The 26,751-nt window shown below is 52.0% G+C and overlaps 2 protein-coding genes and 1 long non-coding RNA gene across 5 annotated transcripts; 1 reads left to right on the top strand and 2 right to left on the bottom strand.

Annotated features, from left to right (window-relative positions):
• Positions 1-1,899: 1,899 nt before the first annotated feature.
• Positions 1,900-4,138, bottom strand: HOXD1 (homeobox D1). Its single transcript, XM_072752014.1, has 2 exons — positions 3,286-4,138; positions 1,900-2,999 (listed from the first exon to the last, which is right to left on the bottom strand). Exons 1-2 carry the CDS (start codon positions 3,869-3,871, stop codon positions 2,665-2,667), a joined length of 921 nt encoding a protein of 306 aa, XP_072608115.1. The 5' UTR covers positions 3,872-4,138; the 3' UTR covers positions 1,900-2,664.
• LOC140598188 (uncharacterized) lies at positions 3,770-15,020 on the top strand. Of its 3 annotated transcripts, XR_012000331.1 has the most exons (4): positions 4,274-4,431; positions 12,481-12,678; positions 13,625-14,086; positions 14,397-15,020. It is a non-coding gene; the product is annotated as an uncharacterized lncRNA (long non-coding RNA). The 3 variants fall into 3 exon arrangements; XR_012000333.1 differs by lacking the exons at positions 4,274-4,431; positions 12,481-12,678 and adding an exon at positions 3,770-3,859; XR_012000332.1 differs by lacking the exon at positions 12,481-12,678.
• Positions 15,021-18,092: 3,072 nt separating this feature from the next.
• On the bottom strand, positions 18,093-22,273 carry HOXD3 (homeobox D3). The gene is made up of 2 exons (XM_025993987.2): positions 21,687-22,273; positions 18,093-19,689 (listed from the first exon to the last, which is right to left on the bottom strand). The coding sequence occupies exons 1-2, from the start codon at positions 22,222-22,224 to the stop codon at positions 18,932-18,934; spliced, it is 1,296 nt and encodes a 431-aa protein (XP_025849772.2). The 5' UTR covers positions 22,225-22,273; the 3' UTR covers positions 18,093-18,931.
• Positions 22,274-26,751: the final 4,478 nt, after the last annotated feature.

Raw genomic sequence — 26,751 nt, 5'->3', positions numbered from 1 at the left:
TAAAATATGCAGAAGTCATTGAATTGTTTCTATAGCATTTTCATTGCTGAAAGGGACCTCCAGAGGTCACCTAGTTCATCCCCATCCCCAGCCAGGACTCTCCCTAATACTGAATATAGCTGTATAGTGATCTGCATTAAGAAAGCTTTTAAAGATCCCTGGGGTTGGTCAAAAAATAGCTAATATTGGCCTGATTCATAGAACAACATTATACGTATGTCAAAATAGCCACCTTCATCAAGGAAGACATCCATCAGGGTTAAGTGCTAGCAGTAGCTTCAAAAGGAAAAGCTTTATTTTCTCAGTGAAAAGGGTGGTAGATTAAGGAAATGACCCAGCGTGTTGGCATTTTGTATGTTTGTTTGTTTGTTTAGGTGTACACTTAATGCTTATCAAAAAGGAAACATTGTCTTGTCAAAGACCACTGCAGGGGAAGCCCCGAGGTGGCTGCAAGTAAGCACATGACAAGTCCTGTAACAAGTCCTTTCCACCAGCTTTGGGGGGGGGGGGCGGGAGGAAGGGGGTGCTGTTGTTTCAAACAAGATCTGATTAGCATCAAGTCAATGAGGGGCAGATGGTGAAACATAAGAATAATATTGACAACTTGAAACTACTATTACACTGTATGTTAACAAACTGGAATCTAAATAAAAACCTTTAAGAAAAAAAGAGTGAACCTGTGAAAAACAATAAAAGATTAATATTGACAGACCTGCTTTTTAAGTAATATCTTTTGCCCCTAATTGGCTGAGTTTATTAGCGCTTATAATTTTATTTCTTCAACTCCATTGAAGTGTGGGTGCAGAGGACAGGAATTTAAGTGTAATTTCAATCTTCTAAGACAATCACATCGGGTATCGTAATCCTCCACAACTGTATCCAGACTTCTGAATAATTGGATTTAAAGAATGTAGAATCTAGAAATCTAGCCAAAAGAAGACCTGAGGTTCTTATTTGGATTGTTTGGGGCTTGAAGCCTTTCGGTTGAGCTATAGGGAGATTTTTTAAAAATATAGCTATAGCTATTTATAAGTGAGGGACACGTCCTGCCCTGACAATTGTCCCAAGTATCCACTTGACTTTGTGTATTAACGTCGCATTTTTTCACATAATATAATTGTAAGGTTGCATAGAAGCCTGGTCAACCATGTGTGCTTTCGGGGTTAGGAGCTGGGGGTGGGGTGGGGGGGCTAGGTGGAAACAAGCTTAGAGGATTTTTTTACCACATACCCTCTTGTCAACTGTCAAATGCTGTGCTTTGAAACTTCTTTCAAAGGATTCACTTGGAAGTATTTCATTTTTAAAAACAGAGAGGTACCTCTATGCTCTCTTATTAGGCCGGATGTCAGTCTGGGTTACAGGAAGTGGAAAGCTCTGACTCCTGGCCTCTGCCAGCCTCCCTTGTAATTCTTGACTTTGGAAATGGGAAGTCAGCCATTGAGAACTTTTTGATGTGCAGATGCCTTTCTCAGAGAACACTAGCCAACTAACAAAATCTTCAGGTTGTCTTTTCCTGTTGTGAGAGCAAGAGACAAAAGAATAAGAAGATCTCTCTGCAGTGTCTTCTTGGCTTTACAACATCCCCACAGTGGACACCTCGCCTTTGAGTTAATGTGCAGTCTACACCTTCACCATAAAACTCAGGCACTTCAGGTACAAGACTGCCTAAGTTACCTGACTCTCTGGCAGAGCAGTTTTTCTTCTCCCTTAAAACCACTCAGGTAGTTGTCCGTTACTTGTGGTTTGTGTACACAACCTGCAAAAAGTGTTATTTTTTTTTTCAAGTCACCAATCTAAACCAACTCCCAGAGCAGAATCAAGAAATTCCAAATAGAAGAAACCAAATTAACTTTTAAGAAAGATCATGAAAATGAAAGTTGTGCAAGGAAAAACAGAGAGTAGCAGATCCTGTAATTTTTATTACAAAAAAAAGTTCAGACTCTTTACATGCTATGACATCAAATGTCATGTAGAAGTTCATTGCAAGCACACCTCCTTAAAAATATACATACTGTATATATTTACATTCCAGTTTGAGTAACTGGTGTCAAGGTGTAGTTCAGGTTCTAGTGTTCACCCACCCTGTGGATTTGTTTAGCTACTAACTAGACAGCGATTGTATCTTCACTCAGGCACACGAAGAGGTAGAAACTGCTTTTAAAAGAAAAAAAAAAAGTGGAGTGCAAATGTGAAGATCATCATTGAAGCAGCTCGGCTACATCAAGAAGGCCCTAACTAGCTAGCTTTGGTTATCTCAAGCTGAATACATGTAGTCTGTCCTTTAAATTAAAATCCGAAAAACCTTGGGTAGACGTTCTTCTCGGCACATCGGGGTTTGGCAGAGATCAGCAACTATTGGCTCTGCCCCTCTGCACCAAAGAATTGCATATGACTAAGTTAGGCGACACAGCAGCAGGGCTGGGCTGGCAGTTGGGCACCTTTTCCCTGATAAAACACAAATAATACACAAACAAGCGGCTTAAGAGACCTCAAATTGATATCTGGAACCCAGAAGCCCCCTAAGAGGCTTGTTTCCCAAGTGAAACCTCTATTAATTTCTGCCCATGCCCACTTCCGTCCCTAGCTGAGCTCAGGAAGTGCGGGCGGGCGTCAGGGGGCCTATGACTTCTGCAGGCCAAGCTTTCTCAGCCTCAGGGCTGAACCTCATGAGGGCTCCTGGGCCTGAGAAGGGCTCCCCGGGTTCTTTCCAGACTTGGTGGTACTGGCTCCTGAGTGGGGGGGCTGCAGGGAAGCCACGGGGCTGTGGGAGGGCAGGAGCCCTTCTCGCTCTCTTTTCTTCTGTTTCATCCTGCGATTCTGGAACCAGATTTTTACTTGGGTATCATTGAGCTGCAAGGAGTTGGCGATCTCGATGCGCCGGGCTCGAGTCAGGTACTTGTTGAAATGAAACTCTTTCTCCAGTTCTGTCAGCTGCTTGGTGCTGAAATTCGTGCGGATGGCGCTGGAGGGGCTGGCGGCTCCGAACTCGGCGGGTCGGCCTGCAGGTACGGACAGGGCGTCGGCGGGGGGCGGGGGCCGCGGGGCCGGACCCAAGGGGCCCCCCAGCTCAAGGGCCCGCGCGCCTCCCGAGCAGCGCGCCGAGGGCTCCGAGGGCTGCTGGGGGCCGGGCACACGCTCGGACGTCGACTGGGGGCTCGCTCGATGGCAGGCGCCTCGGCCAGCAGCGCCCCGCGAGCGCCCCGCGAGCGCCCCGCGAGCGCCCCGCGAGCGCCCCGCGAGCGCCCCTGCTCCGTCGCCCCGCGCCCCGCCCGAGGCCGCACTTACTTTTCCGAGGGGCGCTCCTCCTCACTTTCATCCACTCGAAGGTGCTCACGGCGGCGGGGAGGCCGGAGGCGGGCGAGGCCGACGTGGGGTAGGCCCCGGGGCCCGGCTCCCTGAGCCTGGCGGGCGGCCCGGGCTCGCCGAAGGCCGCGTAGTCCACCTGGCCGCTGAGCAGGAGGGCGCCGCCGCCCGAGAAGACCGCCGAGGTGGCGTAGTGGACGCGCGCCCCGCCGTCGTCCGCCGGCCGCCCCAGCGCGCACGGGAGGTCGTAGGCCGCGCCGGGCCCCGGGCAGCCCAGGTCCGCCCCGCCGGCCGCCGCAGGTGCGCCGCCCGCCTCGTAGGCGCCCTCCAGGCTGCAGGGCGCGAAGGCGGGCGCGGCGGGGGGCGGCGCGGCCAGGGGCGCGGGCCGGGCGGCGGCCAGGGGCAGGCAGCCCACGAAGGCGCCGTCGCCGCCGCCCAAGGGGAAGGCGGGCGGCAGGGCCGCGGGCCGGGCGTCGGCGCGGCAGAACTTGGGCGCGAAGCTGAGCACGTCGCCGCCGCCGCCGCCGCCGCCGCCGCCGCACGACACGTACTCCAGGTAGGAGCTCATGGCTGCGGCGCCCCCGCCGGAGCGCGCGGGCCGGGGCGCGGAGTGCGGAGCGCGGGGTGGAGGGCGCGGGGCGCAGGGGCGCAGGGTGCGGGGCGGGGAGCGCGGGGTGCAGAGCGCAGGGTGCGGGGCGGGGAGCGCGGGGTGCAGCGCGCAGGGTGCGGAGCGCGGGGCGGGGAGCGTGGGGTGCGGGGCGCGGGGTGCGGAGCGCGGGGCCGGGCCGCCGCGGGCTGCGCCGCTCCGCCCGCCCTCCTAGCCCAGCTGCCTTCGCCGAGCCATGGCGAGCGAGCCGGCGGGAAATAGTGGCCTAATATAGCGGCGGGGGTGGCCACGTGGCGCCGGCCCGCCAATGGGCGCCCGCCCCGCACGGCCGGGGTCCCGGCTGCACGCGCCTGCCCCGCAGCCAACTTCGCCGGACCTGCGGGCGGCCCCGGCCCAGCGCCCCCGGGCCCGGGGAGACCGAGACCGGCGCGGCCCCGGGGCGGGCGGGGCGCGAGCGCGGGACGCCGGCTCCGGGACCGGCACCGACGGAGCGGCGGGAGAGCGGCGGGGTTGGCCGCTGGGTGAGGACCCGAGCTTAGAGCGGGAGAAGCCGGTTCTTCTGGATGCGGGGGGGGGGGGGGAGGGCGGGGAGGGCGGGGGGGGCCACCCCTGGGCTGCCGACCTGGGCACTGAGCTGGGGACTGGGGCCGTGGGGACCGCCCGTAGCCTTTGTCCCCCCTCCCCCCTGCGCTTGCGGGTTTTCCTGGCGCTGAGTTCTCCCTCTCCTAAACCTGGAGCACAGGCTTGACTGTCCCTCGTTCTGTCCCTCCTTCCGATTCGGGGGACGAAGTTGTACGCCTGGGGGCCGCGTACCTGGGGCGGCACAAAATCCCCGCGTTTGGACTAGATTTTCACGTTACTTCGCAGCGTTGCCTTCAGTTCGCGCCCCTTCCACGGGTGGCGGCGTGACTAGGTGCGTGTCGGGGCGCCAGGTTCGGGTTGGGGCAAGAGATGGGGGTTCCGCCTGGGGGGGGGCTGCACCAGATGCCCCCTCTGCCTAGGCTGTAAGGAATGTGCGCGGCGGGGGGGGGGGGCGCTGGCACCCGCCCCAGGGCTGCGCACGTTCGCTCCGGGCGCTTGGCTCCAGCGCGCCAAGGCTTCCCAGGGACCGGTCAGATCTCAGAGGTTTGGACGGGCTTGTACCTCGAGGCAATTAAAGCTTCTGTTCCATCAGATAAGTGCTGCGTCGTCTCTTGCGAGTGAAATGTGAGGGCTCACAATGTTAATGGGCTCACGTCTTTCCCTTGATAATATGGTTTTGTTTTACTGAGCGTAGAGAGACGGGAAATAAAAGTGCAACTGGCGCAGGAAATGAAGAGTAGAAGGGTTACAAAGACAAGCTTTGCATTGACAAACTTCCCAACTTCCTCCAACATTTCTTGTAATGCTTTCCTCTTTGGGGCCGTAGGAAAATAACAAATTAAATAAATAAACGGTATTTACACACAGCAGTCATGAAAGAGAGTGGTTTCCTAAAACTGTGTGAATGGGGTCTACTCTTGGCTTATTCAAGTGCCCTTGAGAATTTGATCTGTTATAGCCTCTTAGTTATGGTGACAGAGGTTTTATTATTGTTTTACTGATCCACTTGTCATGAAAGAGCGATTGAGGCTTTCCCTAAAATTCCACTTGGAGGAAGCCTGGAAAGTTGGAGCCATCACAGTCGGGGGAACCAGTTCCTTACTGGGATGTGAACTTGTGAATAAACAAAGTCACACCAAAAGTGTTGCGGGTGAAGCTGAAGTTGAGCCAAGGTAAGGAAGGGGTAGGTAGAGAGGACACACCTAGGAATGAGCACAAAGCTAACAGGTCTGGGGTTCCTACACTTCTGGATTTCTTGGGTTTGATTGGGAAACAGAATCCTGTGCTGAAAATCAGCGCTTCACACTTGATGTTGCTACTTTCAGTTTGCTCCTATGGCCAATCAGATGACAAAGGTCCTAAGTAGTTTTTTTTAAAAGGAAAAAAATAGCGGCTCTTTTTTAGCTTCCTGATCAGGAAATGGGAGAGCTAGCTCAGCCTTCATATGTAGAAGCATTTCTTTGCCGTTTCCCATTCTGGGCTCTTAATACAAAAATATCAGCAACTCAGATGCTGCTGAGTTCACATAACACCTCACTCACCCCTGACTAGACTTTAGTAGCCAATTTTTACCAGCATAATGGCCCAGTGAGTACACTCCTATCTCAAAATCATAGGTCTTCTCTCAAAAGGTGCCCATTTAATCACAGCTCCTAGGCCTAGAGGCCCCAGCAGGTCAAGAAGGGGGATGGCCTTGTAAACCTCTCTGGAGAAGACATCACCTGGCTGCAACTCAGGATGTAGGGCAGAAAATCCAGCCTGATTGGCAAGTCTGACCCAGACCTATCAAGGGTTTTGCTCTAAGGTTTCAGGAGAAACAGGCAGCCTTCGCAGCTTGGCAAACTTCATTGCAAAAGGGACTGGGGTTTTCCTGCTAAGCGTTTAGGGCAAAGGTTGGGTCCTTGCTGTCACAATTAAGCATTGACTTTGATGTACCCATAAGCTGTCCACACTATTTCTCTGAAGCAAAATTTTGGAGATTGAACTTCTGCTGGTGGAAGAAAATGTCTTAAAAGGGAGAAAGATTTTTTTTTTTAATTATGTTGTTTTGTTTTCAAAACTATGGGTGAGAGTGGGTGGGTGGGTTGTTCAGTATTTTTTCAGACCCAGTTGCAGGTCTCTGATGATCGCTACATTCTGTTCATTCTCTTTACTCCCTTTAATCTCTCAGGCTCATATCCTATATCTTGGGGCCCAGAGCTGCTATCTCCACTCCTGGGCTGGTTCTTGACTTGCTCAGATTAGAGTCAAGACTCTTGTTACCTCACACTCAGATTCAACATTTGCCAAAGACCTACTGTGTAAGAACATTTTATTAGGGGAGGTCTAGGCTACAAAAAAAAAAAAAAAATATATATATATATATATATATATATATATATATATATATATATATATTCTCAAGCCAAAGGAACTAGGGATTCATTACTGGCACAGGTCGCAGCTATATTATAAATCTACTCCAGAAGAATCTGAATCTATAATTTTCTAAGGAGAGATTGGAAGATATTATTGGGAAATGTATGGAGGATGTAAACATAGGATACCTTGAGTACCTTTAAAGTTTGTCTCCTAGATGTTCACAGGGTATAAGAGAAATGTCTTACTAATTTTATTGCTTGTTCAAGTCGTGAATTCCCAAGGGTCACTTCGCCTGCTAGGTCCTGGTGCTGTGAGTTCTCAGCAGGAGGTGACAGCAGAGGGGCCTGATTGCCAGGTTGTGTTTGATGTAGGAATGCTTTGAAATCTCTCCCATACTGCTAACCAAGGCAGCCACCCCCACCCCTGCCCCATAACAACCTTTGTCTCCCATTCCAACAACAAGCTTTTTTTTCCTGCAGACTGAAGGCAGAAGTGATGGAAGGATGGCACTCTGGTCTTCTGTGTGTTTACAGTTGTTCCTAAGAAGTCTCGTGCAACCCTTCTATACAAGCCTCATCATGTTACCCCCCTTGGAGATGTTTTGAGCACATGCATACTCTTGGCCCCACAGCCCCCAAGGATAGAAAGGCTCTTGCTTGTTGAGGTGAAAAGCAGGCGGGGAGGTGGGCTTTTCTCTTAAATAAGATTTGTAGTTCTCTGCAGCAGCCTTCAATTTTCCCATAATGGAAGTGGGGGTGAAAGGGATCCCAAGGACTAACATGAGCCTCCCTGAGGAAAATGGTTTAGAGTGCTGTGCCTTTCCCGGAGAGCTTTGTGAATGAAAGACTCATGGGTCAAGCCCTTGCGTGGCACACAGTAAACAGACAAGAAATGTTTGATGGACAGAATGGTGTGTTTTTACCATGACTAATATTGGCTAAAGGATATCCTTAGATTACTGGCTCCCAAAACCACTTCATGAGGGTAGGAATCATAATAGAAGCTTCTTTAAATGTGCAGGGGCCTGAGCCCACGCAAGAGATTTTCACCCAGTGTATCTGTCTCCAGTAGGCGGTTCAGTAAGCCTCTTGGGTGATTCTAAAGCAAGGTTCTTTGGAACCATACTTTGAGAATTTCTGCTTCAGAGTGGGGTGGGCAATGTGGGGAGAGAGGGGTGGTTCTGTGGGAGGGGCCCTTGACCAGCACTGTGAGAGCTCCTGGCTAGCTGGAACATGAGTCTGAACAAGGTTGAGAAGCCTGTTGGGTGGTAGGGGCGGAGAATGTCACGGCCAAACCTAAGTCTAGTTGAGGTGAAGTTTCATAAAATATCCTTAAGTAGTAGTCAGTAGGAGTTTCCCCAGTTTTGCTGACAAAATAGTGCTTTGCAGAGACCTGGCTCTGCTCCTTTCCACTTACCTAACTTGGCTTTGAGGATGCCGGTGAGATAGTAAATGAAAGGGTTTTGTCTATCCCAGTCTCCCCAGAGAAAATTCAGAGTGGTTTTGAGGTAATGGAAAGAAGGAAGAGGTAGGAATGGGGGGGTGGGGAGGGTCTCAAGAGGGAGGAGCCAACTCTTCTTTCCTTCCACCTCTCCCAAATTATCTGGAATGAGTATTTGAGCTCCAGGGACCTCAAGGGTTTTATTTTTGCCATTCAAGGGATGAAATGTCCCTTGCCTAAGCTGTAACTCTTTCTTTGGTTAAAGATGGGCCTATCATATCATAAAACGTCAGTGCAAGAAGGCCCTTTAGAGGTAAGTGACACTGAACCACTCGTTTTAGAGAGGAAGTCACTTTACTCAAAGGTTAAAAGACAAAACCATCCTGCAAAAAAATGAGGGAACTAACGGGGTCTCCTCACTGTCCGCAGTCGGCTGCCTGTCCACAGCCTACAAAGAGGGAAGAGTAAAGCAGCCCCTCCACACTGTGGCGTCCTCCGTGTGCAGCCAACAGAGCAGTGTTCGTGGAGACACCCTTTTTCTGGGAGACCATACAGCTGGTGTGGCTGACTGGGAAGCTTGCTGCCCTCTCTTTGCAGTTTGTTTGCTAAAATTGTGCTCCAAACTTCTGAGGGCCCACCTTGAGCCACTCCTGCAAGGCAGAGATGGATCTGGGTCCTCACCTCCTCCAGCAAGCAAGAGTAGAGGATCCCTTCATCTCCCGCTGAGCTTGATCCCTGGGGGATCAAAACCAGAAGTGTCCCTAGAGTAATGTAACTGGATAGTACAAAGTTAGCACAAGTGTGAACACACACAGGTACACCCAGGCCAGTTACATTTGTACTAATCTCTCTCTCTTTCTCTCTCTTTTGCACCTTTATTTTTTAAACAGGTAACATATTTAAATTTATGTGGTGCAAAATTCAAAGGTATGCAGTGGTGTACCACGATGGTATGCAGTGAAAACCTTTCTCCCATCCCTGTCCTCAGCCACCTAGTTCCCCTTCACTAGTTATTAGTTTCTTGTATATCTTGCCGGAGATACTTCATACGTCTCCATCTATCTATAAATTCCCCCACAATTTTTGCATAAATGATAGCATATTAGGTAGACTCTTTTGCCCCATGCTTTCCCTCCTATCGTGTCTTGAAGATCATTTCATAGAAGTGCCTACAGAACTTCCTGGTTTATTTTTACAACTTCATGCTGTCCTGTACCTATGTACCACAATTTATTTAACTAATCCTCTTCAATAGGTATTTAGCGTATTTTCAGTCTTCTGCTATTACAAACACATGTTCAAGTTTTTGACCTATAGAAAAATTCCCAGACATGGAATCACTGAGTCGAAAGGATGTGCACTGGCAATTTTGATACAAATTGCCAAATGGCTCTCCTTAGAAGTGCATCAATTTATACTTCTACTGTCAACATAGGAGAATTCCTTTTACCTCATACCCTTGCCATCTCAGTGGGGTAGTAAAATTTTTTACTTTTGCCAATCCAATAAGTAGAAAATAATACCTCTTACTGGGCAGCCCAGGTGGCTCAGCGGTTTAGCGCCGCCTTTGGCCTGGGTTGTGATCCTGGGGACCGTGGATCGAGTCCCATGTCTGGCTCCCTGCATGGAGCCTCCTTCTCCCTCTGCCTGTGTCTCTGCCTCTCTCTCTCATGCTCTGTGTCTTTCATGAATAAATAAATAAAATCTTCATAATAATAATAATACCTCTTACTTACCCTTAGAGCACCTCCAAAAATGCCATTCTTCTTTATCTTGTTTGATCCTTTCATAATTCTATTTTACAAATGTAATATGACACAGAAAAGATAAACTACTTGTTGTCATCATGCCCAATGTAAATAGCCAAGGTCAGATGTCCAACACTCTTTCCTCTACACTGCACTGTGTCACAAGGAAGCCTAAGGAGGTTCAAAGAGAGTGGGTGGCTTCAAGCATTCCCTGAAAGACACAGGATATAAAAAAGCTTTCTGACATCTGCTAAGAGGCCTCCTCTTTAGTGGTTTGATACCAGGACCACATTTCTGCACGTGTCCCTGGAGAGGACCCTCCGGAAGCGGAGGAGCTCTAATTAGCAATATGATCTGACCTAGTCCTAAGCATTAGCTTGGATTCAATATCTGGGAAGCAGTAGGGTGTTGTCTTTAATTTTCCTGATACCTATTTCTCACTGGCCACCCAGGATCTAAATATTGATCAGAAAATAAATAAATAAATAAATAAATATTGATCAGCATGGTGTGGGCGAGAGGATGTTTTCCCTAGGTTTTAGCTTTGCATAGGACACTCACTTGGACCTGGTGAGGGTAATACCTAATGCAGGCGTGTGTGTGCACACACACACACACTCACACACACAAATGGTAAACTCCTGAGGTAGACATCGAAATAGACATCTATTTCACTGGTGATGAAACTGAAGGCCAGAAAAATGAAGTGAATTGTTTAGGGTCATACAGTGTATGGGTTAGCAAAGCAGAAAACACAATGTAGACCTACCACTGAGTTCCTCAGTATCCCCTGCAAAGTCTTCTCTTCCCCAGCCTGCATTCATTTTGGTGAATGACCAGAGTACCGGCTCAGGCTCTCTAAATAGAAACCTAGGGATTAGCATTCATAACTCCTTTCACTCATCCAGTTATCACCAAGTCCTGTGAATTTGTCCTCCTGAATGTTTTTCCTCTTTATCCTCATTACCTTAGTTCCTTTCTCTGCTAGATTATTGCAGCAGAGAGAGGAACTTTTTTCCTTCCCTCCTATTTCTGCTTTCTCCAGTGACACACAGTATCCCAAAGAGCAAGCTTCCTAAAATAGATAACCTCACATCCCAGCTTAAAACCTTCAGTGGGGGATCCCTGGGTGGCGCAGCGGTTTGGCGCCTGCCTTTGGCCCAGGGCGCGATCCTGGAGACCCGGGATCGAATCCCACATCAGGCTCCCGGTGCATGGAGCCTGCTTCTCCCTCCGCCTGTGTCTCTGCCTCTCTCTCTCTCTCTGTGACTATCATAAATAAATAAAAAAAAAAATTAAAAAAAAAATTAAAAAAATAAAAAATAAAACCTTCAGTGGCTACCTACTGTCTACAGATTAGGTCCAGTCTCCTTTCCATGGACCCCATGCAACTTCTCTTTTCAGCCAGATGCTCTACTCCAAATGATTCTTCTTGTTCCCTGTCCAGACCTTGCTCTTTCTTCCCTCCTTGCTTTGCATGTGCTGCTCTCTGTGCCTGGTACATCCCTCCTTCCTTCCTAAAAAAACTCATACTTCAGGAACCCAAATTCACATCCCCTGAGAAGCCTTTTTTTTTTTTTTTTTTTTTTTTTTTTTTGACAGTGCAGTGGTGATAGTGGCTCTCTCTTTTTATTCCAGGAACATTTTGACCACACCTGTGTTACAGCGTCTGTCATGCTGTTTTAGGATTCTTTTTCTCCCCCAGTAGATCAAAGGGCACACACTATTAGTGACTCATTTTTTATAGCTCAGAGCCCAGCACCGTGCACGCAGGAGCTGTTCAGTAGGTGCTGCTGAAAGGCAAGGGAGAGAGGGACAGGCTCCAAGCCAAGGACAACAGGACCAGTATTTTAATCGCTTAATGAGTTCAGAACACTGTGCGAGGCTTAATGCTTCAGCTTATTATCTATGTAAAGCAAAATGATAATAGAACATCTCTCCAAAGCCAGCTAATTTCCACCCAATGGATGCTGAAAGAGAAGAGGGAAGGGGGGAGCTGGAAGTTTCTGTCTTTCAAGGGTTCTTTCCTATAGGCTGAGGCAACACTTCACTAACTCCAGAAACTTCTCAGCTGATGTCACTCAGAAAAAGAGCAAAAGAGGGGGTAGCCTGGAACTTTCTTAGAATTTACCAAGAGGACTACAAGTACCACTCAAGAGAGGGTGTAAGAATGCTTCACCACCCACTTCCCACTTCCCCAAGCCCTCCTGCGCTGGAGGGCTCTAATGCTAATGACCGCCCCCCCCCCGCGCCCCGCCTCCCCAGGCCGCTGCGCGCCGTTTTCAGTCCATCCCTTGATGCTATTTCTAAAATGAACCCCAAAAGAGCTGAAGTAAAAATACTCCAGTCCTGTCACAGCAGAACCGAGAAGGAGAGGCGTATCATTGTGGTTGGTATTTTAAGTGTATTTTTTATTGTCCTTTTTATATGGCATTCAAGTTGAGTTCCAAGTTCAACAGTCCAAGTGTCACCCTGCCTCCTCCCACGCGAATTACTTCTGCAGGTGAAGGAGACAAGCGAACTAGCTCCGCCCCGTCCCCCGAAGCCTAGTCTCCCGGGAATCTTTTTAAAAATCCCCACACAGTGTCTGCGAGGGCCTCCTGCCCGGCGGGACTCGCTGGTTCTGGCTAGGGAGAGGTGAGCGGCCCTTTCTGGGCGTGGGCGCGTTAGGGGGCGGCGGGGGCGGCGGGCCGGGAGGGAGCAGGTGGGGCGGGCCCGGGAGGGTCCCCCGCGGTCCGGGGGCGGGGCCGAGGTGTCGCGCCCTCCGCGGCTCCCCGCGTGCCCGCGTCTCCGCTGCTTGCGGCTTCTGGTCGGCTCGCAGCTGGCCCCGACTCGCTCCGAAGTGGGAGGAACGGCTGTCGAGCGGGAAGTGCACCCCGGGTGATTGATGAATCCTTAACGGGACCAACCTCTGCCGCCGCCGCCGCCGCGCACGCGCACGGGGCCCCCGCCCCGGCCGCCGCCCCGCGGGCCGGGTAGCTCACCGCCCCCCCCACCCCCAGCTCGGGGCCGCAGGCCCGGGGGGCGCGGAGCGGGCGCGCGCCTCTCGAGCCTTTGTGCGGCGCGGCCGCCGGGGCGCCCGGGGGAGGCGGCGGCTATTGTTCCCCGCGGGGGAGGGGGCGCTGCGGCTCCCCGGCGGGTCCCCGCGGCCCGGGACGGGCGGGGGCTTCCTTTGTGTGCGCTGCGCCCGCGACGGGAAGGGCGCGTCGCTGCCGCCCGGGGGCCGCGGCCGAGGGAGGCCGGTGGCAGCCCCGCCACGGCCTGGAGCCCAGCGCCGCCGACCGCGTCCCCGCGCCGCGCTCGCGGAGGCGGCGGGAGGGACGTGGTGTTGGTAGGGCAGCGCTTGGAACAATAGAGCCATCAAAGGGCCCTCTCCGCGGCCCCGCGGGAGTCGGCGACGCCCTCCCCGCCCCGGTCGGAAAGGCCCAGGCCCAACAGGTCCCCTTGGCCTGCTGCTCGGCCTGCCTCCCCAGTGGAAACCCTTCATCGGTACCGCCAGGGTTCTCCGGGAATCCTGATGTAAACTCAAGTCTCCTCCTGGGGCTCCTACTAATGTTAAAATCCTATTTTCATTATTTTCCAGATATTGTTCTCCCATACATATGATCCAGACTAGCTCCAGGAGCCAGTCAAGAGATTTTGCCACAGGATCTAGGACAAAAGGATTTACCTCCTATCACCCACCTTGCAGATCTCCTAGGGACCTTTCGCCTTCTGCTGCTGCTGCAAATGATTGGACATCCATTTGCATTTCCTCCTCCATCATGTGGGGAAACCTTTTGTTTACTGTGCTCCAGGCTGGACCTGGCCTGAAAGTGGGTCCTTGAATTACCTTTGTACTATTCCAACTTGCCAAGGTGGTTTTGAGACCTGAGGGCCATATTCAAGCATGGGCGTTAGGCCAAGTATATATGTAATCCATATGGTACCAACGGTGGGCCCCAAAGATAACAGCATCTGTAGCTGGACCAGAAGACAAGCTACAATGAAAACTAAGATTTCATCCTCTGTGATGATCTTCTCCACCACCAGCACCACCAATGCAGTAAGTACAGAGGATTCACCTATCCAGTCTTTTTTTTCTTCTTCTTCTTTTTCTTCTTCTTCCTCTCCATCCAGGCCCTCTGCAAGAGAGATCTAAGTGAGCTAGTCCTAAGAGGTGGTGAGGGTATGGCTGGTGACTCAGTCTCAGCTCTCTGTGCCCAAAGTGTCTAAGGGTATGTCTGCTCACCCAGTTGCAGTGCCCCAAAGTGATGAGGCTGTAGGCCTGTGGGGACTGGGGTCTTCTGGCCCTCTTTGTATTTTTATTTAATACTCACATACTCTGTTCATCCTGTTTTCTTTTTTTCTTACAGTTCCTGAAAGAAGGACCAAAGTAATGCCAAGAACCCCCAGATGAAGAGGACCTTCCTGGATCTGTAACTGGGATTATTTAATCAATTTTGTACTTCAAGAGAAAGTTTCCACTAATTCTGAGGATAAAGCCAAACAGGCCTGTGACAGTCCCTTGAGTACTGACAGTGTAAACAAGCTTCTGGCTTCCCCAGGTCAAGCAGAGAAACACTTTTCATTAGAATGTTGGGTTTCTTCTTTGTTATTCAAACATACACCCACACATATCCTCTTCACCCTGGCTAATGAAAAACCTCAACAGATGGAGAGCCTAGGCTCCCCAGACTTCTGGCTGAGGAGATGCACTTCCCTCAGTGTAGGTTGGCTGGTACAGAATGGGAGAGGGAGAAGAAATGAGTAGCTAGTATAGGTAATCACTATCTTTTAATACTCCTTACAGATAGAAATTCGAAAAATCCTGTTCAGCAAGGTTAGCAGCCTGTGGGGCCTCGGAAGCCAATTTGGCTGATGTGTCTCTAATAGGGACTAGGCTTGGGGCGGCACCAGGGGGAAAGGACTCACTCCATATTCTCTCTCTCTCTCTCTCTCTCATTTGAAAGCCTGTACAAAGAAATGGTACAAATGGATGGTTAACTTAATGATTCATCAGAGGCGGATTTTTCTCTGTCAGGTCCCTGGACGAGGCTGAGGCCTGAAAGCCAGGAGGCAGAACATTTACTTAGCGCCCTTTCTTACCGCCTTTGGGGGAGGGGGGCAGGACTACTCTGCAGACCGTTCCTCTGCGACTTCCCCATACTCCCAGCCATCTCAGTTGGGTCCCTCTACCCCCTCGGGCTGGATCCTGAGTTTCTCCCGGTAGCCTGGGCAAGCTCGCCCTCAGCCTGTCTTTCCCCGCCCCCACCTCCCATTCTGCAGTGGGCCATCCGTGCAGCCTCCTCTCCACCCTGCTTTAATTCAACTGCCGGGCCGTTAGAACAACCGGGGGCTCCCAAAAGACTGCCGCCCCCATGCACGGGCCTGGGCTTCAGACTCCAAGCCTCCGGAGGCTCCCCCCCAACCTCCGTGACCCCTCCCCTCCCCCACTCTACCCTTCAGCGGTCTCCACAGGAGAAAAAGGCAGAGAGCTGAGCAAGGCCTGAGCCAGAGCGCCGCTTCCTCCCTCGGAGCGGCGGACGAGGTCAGCCTCCCGCAGGCCAACCCGAGACGAGGCCCAGCCCGTGCTCCCCTCCCGGCGTAGGCCCCACGGCGCGCAGCCCCTGGGAAGCTGCGCGCACAAAGGCGCCGCCGCTGCTGGAAGGCCGGGCTGCGGCTCTGCCCCGAGCGCCCTGCACCCGCAGCCTCGAGGCCTCGGGGCGCCCCCGTCGCCCCCTCCCCGCCGTGAGCCCGCCGCGGGCGGAAGCCCCGGGCTGGGGTGGAGGCGCCCCTCCGCCGCCAACCTGCCCCTTCGCGCCGCGAGGCCCCCCCTCCCCGGGCCGCGCTCCCCTCCCCTCCCCCACGCGCTCTCCCCGCCGCTCGAGGGCCGCGAGGGGGAGGCGGGAGCCGCCGGCGCTGCAGCAGCTATTGTGACCTTCCGCCGCCGCCGAGCGGGAACCCAGCGCGAGCGAGCGCGCGGCCGGCGGGGGAGGGGGCGGCTGTGCGTGCAGACCTCGGGGTGCGGGGGGGGGGGAGCGGCAAATAAATAAAGGTTTGCAACCTTGGGCAGTTGGGCGCTTCAGAGGGCGTTCGGTTGTGTTTAGACTCCGGTGCTTCCTAACGCTAATTGCAGGCTCAAAAGGAGCAGAATTTATGGCGAAGGCCAAGGCGGCTTGTTTATAATTTATGAAGTTTTAAATGGCTGAGCCGCGGGCCCCCCTCTCGCCCCGGCCCAGGGCCGCGCGGGAAGCGCCGACCCAGACTCACCACCGCGCCCCCCTCCCCGCGCCGGGAGCCACCGAGTGTGCCCATCACATGACACTCACGCCAATGGCAGCAAAGAATCCGAGCTATTCTCAGAAGCCTCGGGAAACCTTTCCCCAAAGGTGAGAGAAAGCCGATTTGTCCCAAGCGACCCCCCCCCCCATCACCACCTCATCAGAGAGGGGTGCCTCTGGGCCACCGCCCCGAGAGGGAGCCCCCAACCCCGCACTTGTTTGGAGCCTCAGTGTGGGAGGAGGCTGGTGGCAGCCGGCCTAGACACCGTTTACTGTCTAATCCATGAAACCCTAAGCCGCAGATGACACTTGGGGCCTTCGCAGACACCCGCAGACTCAGCAGATACTCCTGCGGTAACACACCGCGCTGGAAAACGCCTGGAGCCATAATGCATTATGTATTTTTATTATTATTTATGGTAGGAAGAGGAGATGAGGGAAAACCGGGCTGAATCTAAACAGCCTGATAATTCATCTATTTAATATTTAGCCAGTTAAGAAAGGTTGTTGTAATCCCTGCAAGGCAGCAAGCTCTTCTCTGACTTCCCTAATAGCTTAAAAAATAATTTCTTACAAGACAATTAGAAATTCTGCCTGTCGATGCAAATTTCATAGAAAACAATTTTAAGCCTTGAAAGTGGGTAAAATATCCCTTCAGTTGAAGTCATTTATTCTGTTGATACACTTCTACAACATGTATATTCTAAACCTGCTCAGATAAAGTGAAATTTTAGCAAAAGGATAATCCCCTCCCACCCCCAACCTAACATGCCATTTTAAAAACAGCACAAAGGAACAAGGAAACTAGATATTATTGGAGCCATCATTATTTAGCGAAACACAAACATCCAAATAGAAACGATTGTTGTTCCACCAGAAGATTAGAAGTTAAATTATTTCCACACAATGGGAATTTCACCTCGTGTCACCGGGGATGTAGTAGGAGTTGCATTATTTGTCAAACCAAATAGAGATGCGTGGGCAGACTTTGCTGAAATACAAAAGAATTGAACCTTATCTGAAGGCGCTTTCCAAGTGTCTCCTGATAGAGGAGCGGGTGGACGTTGTCCGCCCCTAGCTAAAGCCACACTAATATTTACAAAATGGATATTAACCCTTGAAGACATTTTTTTGCCCGTTTTGTACAAAGAAACAGGAATAAACAAGGTGTTTGTACGTGTTATGTTCCATTAATGAAACTTTTATTACTTTACATCGCGGGGGACGTCTGTTTACTTTAGAAATGAACCACCAACCGCTATAAAGGAAAAAGTCCTGACAGCATTTCCTAGAGAAAAAGCTTAGGTACGTGTTTCCAAATGATCGTTTCTTTTTGTGCACCTCAGCTTTTTCATAGCTCAGTTCTTACAACTTCACGTGTGTCTTTTCTTTGATTGTCAGTTTTCTCTTAAAGTTTATTTTTTATTAGCGCAGAAAAGTGAGTGCTGGCCTCCCCAGTGTAAATGCAATCTTTAAAAAGTCGATTTGTGTTCTAAAAAAGAGGGTGGTGGAAACAGCATAAGCAGGCACAGCACAAAGCCCTACCCAAATTATCCCGCCCAGGCCATTTCTAGGCTTGCATCCTCAGATTTCCTCCCCTGATGTCAATAGCTGCAATGTAATCAAGTATCCCCAGAACCAATTTGTGTGCCAGATTCCGAATACATTTTTTTTTTTTAATGTATACATCCAAGAGTCAGCCTACTTGGGGGCCTTCTATTGGGATTGTGCGAAAGATAAAAGGCAGAGCGATCTACTTCCAAGTGTGCGTGATTAACACAGATACACTTCCGACTGAGAAATTTTTTTATTCTAAATATTTGTTCAAATAGTACCAGACAATTTGAAATCAATAAACTGTGTCGAGTGGTGAGGGCTGCGGCTGTTGAGAAATGAGTAACGGGTGTCGTGCCACGCCACGGGGCCGCCTGACTCTACCCATGAAGGACAATTTGCGGTCTTAATCCTTTACATCAACTACAAACACCAGCCACGGTTACAACTGTTCAAAACTACTCTCTCAACTAGTTCAGACCAAGGGGACTAAAGAGGTGAAACGTGGCCCCCGCGGCCTGGGAGCGCGTTCCTAAGCTTGGCTGGAGAATTCTACAAATATACACATAAATACATTAAGACGAGGATAAATAATCAGGGAAACGAAATGACTCGCTTCAAATAATAAATACAGATCGTTGAGTCCGATGCAATCCTTACGGGACGGGAAGGAGCATATAAATTAAGGTCTCCGTCACTAAGCTAGACGCGGGCCAGGCCCCGGGCTGTCCGGGCGCTGGTCCCTCCGCAGAGCGCGCCGCCGGTGGGTCTCGGACTTACCTTCGGGACACCACTACCCGATTAGAGTCCCTCGGTCCGCAGTATATGGCACTGTCGGGGTTACAGAGGAGAATCCTTGCGGCTGATTTATGGCCAGTCACCCCAAGGAGGGCGCGCCTGGAGGGGAGGCCCAGTCGCCCGCGTCTCGGCCGCCACGGGCCCGAGACCAGGAGGCGGCGACCGGGCCGGAGCGAGGGAGGGGGTCCCCGAGCTGCCCCGCGGGCCCCGCCCGCCACCCCCGCCACCAAAGCAAAAGAGGTAATTGCGCCGCGAGTCCGGGCCGGTGGCGGCCGCTACAGATGCGTCAGTTTGGGGGCCTCGGGCAGGCGTCCCTGAGACGAGTGGTGCGCGGACAGATCTGTGTAGGTGGGATGAGGGTCGCACGGTCCGTGGTGGTGGTTGCCCGGGATCTGCGCGGCGCAGCTGTAGTCCACGCTGGCCGAAGACGGGTGCGAGAGGTGGCCCAGGTTGAAGACGGGCCCGGACGCCGGCGCCATGGAGTCGACGAAGTTGCCCCCCACGTACACCGGGCTGCCCTGCAGGTTGGCGCTGGCGAAGCCGCCGCCGTTGCTCGCCATGGGGTGGGGCTCGAACTCGGGCGCCGCGTAGCGCTTCTGCTGCGGCAGGCAGCTGCTGAGCGGCGCCGTGTAGGCGGCCAGGCCGTACATGTTGGGCTGAGATTTGGCGAAGGCGGGCGGCGAGGGCGCGTCGTAGGCCAGGCCGGGCACGGGCGGCAGCTGGCCCGAGTAGGCCACGTGGCCCGCGGCGCTGCCCAGCGGCGGGCTGCGCTCCGGGGACTGCCCGGCCGGCGAGTGCAGGATGCCCTTGGCCTTCTGGTCCTTCTTGTACTTCATGCGCCGGTTCTGGAACCAGATCTTGATCTGGCGCTCGGTGAGGTTCAGCAGGTTGGCCATCTCCACGCGGCGTGGCCGGCACAAGTAGCGGTTGAAGTGGAATTCCTTCTCCAACTCCACCAGCTGTGCACTCGTGTACGCCGTGCGCACCCGCTTGGACGCTGGGCCCGGCGGGCTCTTATCCTCGCAGCTCTCTCCTGGGCAGGAAGGGAGGTAGAGGGGATGCTGAGCGGGAGAGGAGGGGGCACCCCGGGCTGCAGCGGGGTGCTTCCCTGGCTCCTCTATCCCTCCCCCCACCTTGGGAGTGGGGGAGGGGCGGCTGAGAGGTGAGATTCTGAGCGGGACCTCGCAGGCCCCAGTCCTACCTAGGAGTTGCACCTGAACCCCCCCCCCCCCCAATCTGCCTTCTGAGGTCCTATTCACTCTGCCGCCCCCTCCCTTCCAGCCTAGTCCATCATCCTGTCCCTAAGGCTAAGGCTGTGGAGGAGTTTAATGAGAGACTAGTAGCAGCTGCTGAGGCCTAGCCACCACCCCCCTCCCAGCCCCCATTAAAGAAGGCCAGACTTCTTTGAACACTCTTCCCAGACTCTGCTGGGGGATGGAGGAGAAAGGCAGCTCCCTCTCTTCCCCCCTCAACCTTGCTTTGGGGCTGGCTACTGAGCAAAGCACCCCAGGAAGCACAGAATGAGGGTGGAGATCTGGGCACCTCACTCCAGCTCAGCTGCACCCAAGGGCTCTGCACCCAAACTCAGGGAAGTAAGAAACCATAAAAATACTGCCCCAGAGTTTCAGGGGCTCCAAGGCGAGCCTGGGTGCATTTTGAGTAATTCAGTGCTGGGAGCAGCAGTCTCAACGCTGGTTTCCACCACCCCTGCCACCTCTAGCAGCTTGTCCACTCCCTCCCTGCTTGTACAAATGGATTTCTCCTGGGAGGGAGGGGCCTGGGCTTGCAGCTGGGAAGGAGGAGCAGAAGATGCTTACAGGCTGGAAGGCACTTTCCCCGTAGGAGCAGCAGCCCCAGAGAATTGCAGGCAAACCAGAGACTTGATAACAAGCTAGTTACATCCGAGGTCTCCAACTAGCTCTGGACCTGGAAGCCAATTCATCTACCTGAAGATAAATGGCATCAAAGGACACAAGGCCAGAAAATTTTAGGAACCAAGCAGGCTGAGGAGAATGGCAGCAGGCCTTAGGGCTCCTGGCCCTGCCTGTCTTCTTCTACACACCCTGAATGGACCCACAGAAGATCTCAACTCTAGGATCAGCTTTTTCAGGAAGAGAAACCCAAGGCTGCTCCTGTTTCAGAGCACATCCTCTTCCCCTAGGATATGACCCTCTGCATTATGGATTTGCCGGGATGGGGAGATCTGGGCTGGGGTACACCAAGCAGAGTCCATGGCTAGGTCTTGCAGGCTCTGGTTGGATTCAAGCACACCATTCTGTGGTTTTTGTCATAACAGTCTCCTTATCTGTAAAATGGGGATGTTATTATATACCTACCTCAAAGGGTTCTTCAGAAAATTAAATTAGATAATGCTTGTAAGGCATTTAGCAAGGTTGTTAACATGGATCCATGTTAGCACTCCACAGACTTTAGTTCTTATTAATTTAAGGGAGTAAGGTGGTGTGATGAAGACTACATAAAAACTCAGGCACCTGGGTGGCTCAGTGGTTGAGCATCTGCCTTTGGCTCAGGTCATGATCCCAGGGTCCTGGGATCGAGTCCCGCATCAGGATCCCCGGAGGAGCCTGCTTCTCCCTCTGCCTGTGTCTCTGCCTCTCTCTGTGTCACTTATGAATAAATAAATAAAATCTTAAAAAAAAATGAGGCTTGGAGAGTCATAATACCTGTCTTCAGGTTTTGAAGAGCTGTTGGATGGAAGGAGCTAAGTTAGGACCAGCATCCTAGGACAACAGATATTAGGTCGATATAAGAAAAAGCTATCTACTAATAACTGTGGGACTTGTCCAGCAATGGCACCAGCAACCTGGAATGGAGCATCCTGCCCCTGTACAGGTGTGGCTCCAAATCAGGGACACTAAAAAGAAAGGATATTTCTGCATGAATAGGAGTGCAGACCTATGGCCTCCAAAGCTGGACTTCCAGCCCTGAGCCTCTTGCTTCCCAGGTGAGCTAACTTCTTGGGGTCAGTCTGGGGGACTTAGCCCAGGGCAAGCGCCCTCAGAGAGCTACCTGCAGTGGCACAGCTGTTCTTTTGCTTGGAGTTCTGTCGGGACTCTTTCATCCAGGGGAAGATCTGCTTGCTGATGGTGGCTGAGGAGCCCGAAGCATTGGGCCCACCCTTGGCCTTCTTGGCAGGCACTCCACCTCCAGGATTGGTGGGTGAGGATGGGGGCAGAGGTGGCGGTGGAGGAGGGGGTTGTGGTGGCTGCTGCTCTGAGTTCAGGCCAGGAGGCTGGCTGCCACCCCCCCCACCCTGGCTGTTCCCAGTGCCAGGCCGCATACAGCTGCCATTCAGTTCTGTTCCTTTGTGGGCCGGGGCTCTCAGAGGTGCAGAAGTCTGGATGGAACAGGCGGAACCCGGATAATCGGCGTCCAGGGAGCTGGCGGCCGCAGGGGGTGGGTAAGGCTGATGGGGGGTGCCGTAGTAAGCGTCGGTGGCTTTGCTGTAGCCGTAGCCTCCGAAGAGTCCGGGGTTTTCATAGTAAGCAGCCTTCTGCATGGTGCACTCAGGAAGCTCCAGGGCCTGTTGACCCTGCTCAAATAACATTGACCACCACTGTCTCCTTCACCACCTCCTCCTCCGATGTCTGCCGAATCCTGAGGGGGCCGGGGTAGCCCCAGGCTCCAGGTGACCTGTGGAGGAGAAAAGTGAAAGGCCCCAGAGGGACTGTAACTGACAAGACAACCAGTGTAGAAGGACTAGCTCGCCCTGCTCTCTGCTGCCTTCATAGTGGGAGGATCTGAGACTTTATGAAGTTCAACTTATTTGAACCTTTGGAAAAGTCAGAAGGCATTTCCATAAACATAAGAAAAGACCTTTCCTCTCTTGAGCTCAACTCCATCCAAGAGAAGGGGCTCCCTCCCCACGCAGACACTATTTTCTTTCTTCAAGATTGTCCATTTAGCTTTCGAAATGGCATAGAAAAGCACTTACGGCCTCATACGTTTTAATGGCTGATCCTCCCACTGGACTTTGAGCTCCCAACAGGCAAGGACTGTGTCTTATTCATCTACATATTCCTAACACCCAGTCCAATGCCCTTCCTGTGGTAAGAGCAATAAATGCTTGTTGCATGAGTGAATGGAGGGGCCAACCAGTCAATCACTGGGTCACCCCAGGATGTTGATGAAAAAAGAAAACTCTATAACCCACTCAGAACAGCCAGAACACTCAAAAAAAAAAAAAAAAAGGAAAAAAAAAAAGGTATCTCCCCCACCTGGTTTCAAAATCACAGCATCTTTCATGGAGACCAGATAGTCAACTTTCTGGGGACAGGGTGAGAATCCGCCCAGTTAACTCTGCGGGTCAATGTGAAATGTACTAGAAGATAAAAACCAAGAACACTTAGACTCCCAAACTTATTTTGAAGCTAAAAAGTGTTTCTTCTCTTTCATCTACAATTTTCTAGAGTCTTTACTTTGTCCTCCACTACTTTTAAATGGATACCACTAGAGATGGGTGAAGAAATTTAGAATTTGAAATGTATGGAGCATGGGTGAATGTAAAATGCTTTATATTATAATTGTATCATGTTTATGCTGCACCCATTACATAAATATATATTATTATTGACCTCTGCTCTGGATCATCTGCTGCACCCCACCTCCACCTGCTCCACAACCAATGAGAGAACCTCTTATGGCATGATGAATGGACTGAGAATTAGAAAAAGGGGGGGAAAAAACAACTAAGAAAAATTCTATCCCCTTTGTGTCCTCTGATTCTTGATGGAGGTTTCCCTTCTCTCTCACTCCACCCCCTTCTCCTGAAAGGCTCCTAAGGAGTTAAAGTATAACTGGTACCATTCAACCACTTTTGTCTGCTTGATAAAGAAAACTCATAGGTCAGCTCCCTGGTCTTAATTCTTGATCTCCTCTTTCAGGCACCTTTCCTTCCTCAAAACTCCCTGGGCTTCCATCATGGTCATCATGATGGACCACATTGTCTAGACAAGTTATGTGGCCTAATAGATTTGGCCACTAGGACCCAGCTCACGCCTCCATTCCCTCATTTCTCCTCCACTTTCACCAAAGAGCCCAATTTTTAAAATTCCTCATATTAGCCTTTGTCTGATAGTATTGTTGCCCATTTTGTTTCAAAATACAAGTGAATTTGACATTTATCTTGATAAGACACAAGCCCTTTTCAATGGGATAACAGAATGCTAGAACGCGTTTTAGAAATTGTTTCTATTATTGTTCTTAAATGCACATGGTTAAGATACCTACCTAGCAAAGCTGGTCTTAATCTTTCTTTCATTTATTTTCTATACCGTTCTCTGACCACTAATGTTACTGAATATCAAATGGAAAGTTACACCCTCATCCTGTGACTAATATTTATGTGTTTGCCCCCAAGCCAAAGGACTGGGTACTCTGGGTTTAGTTGTTTCTGGGCTTTTCTGGGGATCCTGGTTCCGGTCTTAATCTGTGGGTCCTCTGGATGTCAAAATGGTCACATGTGACACTCAGACCACCAGAACTCACTGCTGCTTCTGTCATTTTGTTTACAACTGTGAAAGCAAAATACACCCCCCCTCCCCCGTCTTGCCTCCCAGGTTGCCCAAGTTTATCTTGATGGGTGGACAAATCACGTTAAAATAGCCTCTTTAGGAACTGACCAGGTCTTCGAAACAGATGGCTTTACATATATATTTGTTCCTATGGCATATTCCTGGAAGAAGCTCCGGGTCCTGGGCCTCCAAAGTGTAAATACTTGGCAGCTTCATGAATAACCACAGCGTCTGTTCTCCTGCCTCTGTTTTCATTGTCTTAAGGAATTTGAAGGCCCACTCAATGAGGAGCCACCACCCCAATGTCTATTGCCCCAGAAGCCAGGGCAGGAGGCCTCTCCTCACCAGAAAGGGCTTTGCAGCCTCCCGCCACCTCCACTTTATAATGCCCCAAAGAAGCGAACTCTACTAAAACAGAACCCCAGAATATTACGACAAAACTGTTTAAAAAAAAAAAAAAAAAAAAAAAAAAGCTTATTTCTTTCCAGAAATCCCTACTCCTTGTGAACTCTGCTTGAACCTAAAAAGCAGGAATGGGTCATAAATCACTTGGACAATGGTCAACTGTTCAGTGGCTCATCTTTTCGATCACCCCCCCCCCTTTTTTTTTAAAGGCTTTCTTTTTTTCCGCCCTTTGGTACCTCTGCTCATTTTTGCTCGGGGACCCAAATGCCTTGGGGTGAAGACCAGCCCGAGCAGGGGGAGGGGCGGTCTTCCAAGTCCTCAGCTGCCCGTTTCTCTCATTCCTGCTCCTCTGGGCCTCCGGGGCACCGGGCCGGGGCAGCCTCCCCAGAACCCCGCCGGGGCACGATCCCCGGCCCCTTCTCGGGTAGGGGCACTAAAGGGGGTCTGGCTCGACCTTTCCCGCGGTCCGGGGAAGTTGCCCAGCGGGGCTCGGAGGCCCAACCGCAGGCTGCGAGCGCAGGGCCGAAGGGTCCCCGGCCAGAAGGCAGGCGGCCCTCGGAGCGGCCGCCGCACCCGCCGCGCCTCCGAAGCAGCCGAACCCTGATACTTGCTCACTGCACTTAATTCTGCCCGGGATCAATACCTAATATGATACCGAATAAATAAAAGGCGCTCACAGCGGCCAGGGGACGGGGTTATTAAGCAGCTGGAGCTCTCACGGTGCATATCAATGCACCTGTCATTGTGGTTTGCAACAAAATTTATGACTGCAAGCGCGGCGGCAGTAAACGCTTCAGCAAGGAATGAAAAGAAAAACACTTCCCAAGGCCCGGCACTTTTCAGAAGTGGAAAACAGGCTCCGCGTGGGAGGAAGAGCAGCCAAAGGATCCCCCGCTCGGCTCCTCGGCCGCCCCGCGGCCCGCGCGCCCCGCGCCCCGGGCGTATATAAGGCGGCCGCTCGGAGCCGCTCTGCTGGGCGGCGGGACGCGGGAGCGGACGCGCGGCCTGGCGGGGGCCGAAGACCCGCCGCCGCCCGCCGCCCGCCCCGGGGCCGCCGCCGCCGGAGGCTCGCTGGCTGCGCGGAGGCCCGCCCGCCCGGGCCGCGAAACCCGACGGGCTGGGGGCGCCGGGCCGGGACTCGCTCCGCAACCCAGTCAGATATGGACCCGCAGAGTCCGGCAAGTTGGAAGGAAGGGGGAGGCGATGGTCTGCCGGGTGTTTCTGCTGCTCTCACATTTTTCGAAGGTTCCAGTTGGCCTTGGCTCCTCTCCCTGGTTTGTTTTTTTTTTCCCCCTAAACCAGGGCCTCGGAAGCCCACAAATCTCTTTTTGGCGGACAAGACTCTTGCTGGGCATCCCCGTTAATTCGCTGGAACACAGCAACGATTCTTGCTCCCCGTTGGCTTTGCTGCTTCGGGATTCCCGACCCGCTCCTTTTCGGGTTGGCTCCGTGGGGATGGAGGTGCCGCGGCGCCGGCAGAGCTTCCTGCCCGGGTTCTCTCCATCTCGCTGCAGCCTGAGCCTCTTCTGCCCTATGGGAAACCCGGACGCGCCTTCTAAATCATTCTTAGTTAGCCCAGATAACTCAATACGTAATACACCCTGCATTTAAGGCACCGGGCTCACCCCATTAAAGCGCCATAAATTTGAAGGCCGATGATGGGTTATCATGTAACGGGCAGCAGTTCACACTGAGGTGATCCACTTCAAAGCCGCCCTTTGTTTTATGTCTTGATGTATGAATCCTGAGATGGCTACCTTGAGTTGCAGGACAGATGGAAATGTAGTAGAAATTATATATATATATTTTTAAATCACACTACTCACCACAATTGTGTATGTGTGTGTGTGTGTGTGTGTGTGTGTTCTCAAATTTTGGCTGTAACTCTTTTTAGGTTCTTCGGGTTCCTTTTGATATTGTCGAGGCAGATCTGGAACAAGATGGAAAACCCTCAGTGGCAGCCGGTTCTCTCTTACGCACACATGTTGAGAGGCTCTACCCCTTTTAAGGGTGTCATAATCAATGTGACTATTGTATATGTTGGCCGCAGTCACTCCGGGTGTCCCGGCATTAAAAAAAGACGTGGTCGGCTTCTAGGGAGTCAGTGGACTTTAACACAAAATCTTTGGCTGGATGGGGTAAGGAAGAGCTGCGAC

Source organism: Vulpes vulpes, chromosome 3 (assembly GCF_048418805.1).
Source record: "Vulpes vulpes isolate BD-2025 chromosome 3, VulVul3, whole genome shotgun sequence".
In the NCBI taxonomy this organism is placed as follows: Eukaryota; Metazoa; Chordata; class Mammalia; order Carnivora; family Canidae; genus Vulpes; species Vulpes vulpes.
The sequence above is the reverse complement of the archived record's forward strand: the minus strand, read 5'-3'. Positions and strand labels throughout refer to the sequence as shown.

Coding starts and splice junctions, on each gene's coding strand:
- HOXD3 (XM_025993987.2), bottom strand. CDS start 22,224: ATGTTATTTGAGCAGGGTCAACAGGCCCTGGAGCTTCCTGAGTGCACC. Junction 19,690..21,686: donor GAACAGCTGTGCCACTGCAG/GTAGCTCTCTGA, acceptor CTTCCTGCCCAG/GAGAGAGCTGCGAGGATAAG.
- HOXD1 (XM_072752014.1), bottom strand. CDS start 3,871: ATGAGCTCCTACCTGGAGTACGTGTCGTGCGGCGGCGGCGGCGGCGGC. Junction 3,000..3,285: donor GAGGAGCGCCCCTCGGAAAA/GTAAGTGCGGCC, acceptor CCGTACCTGCAG/GCCGACCCGCCGAGTTCGGA.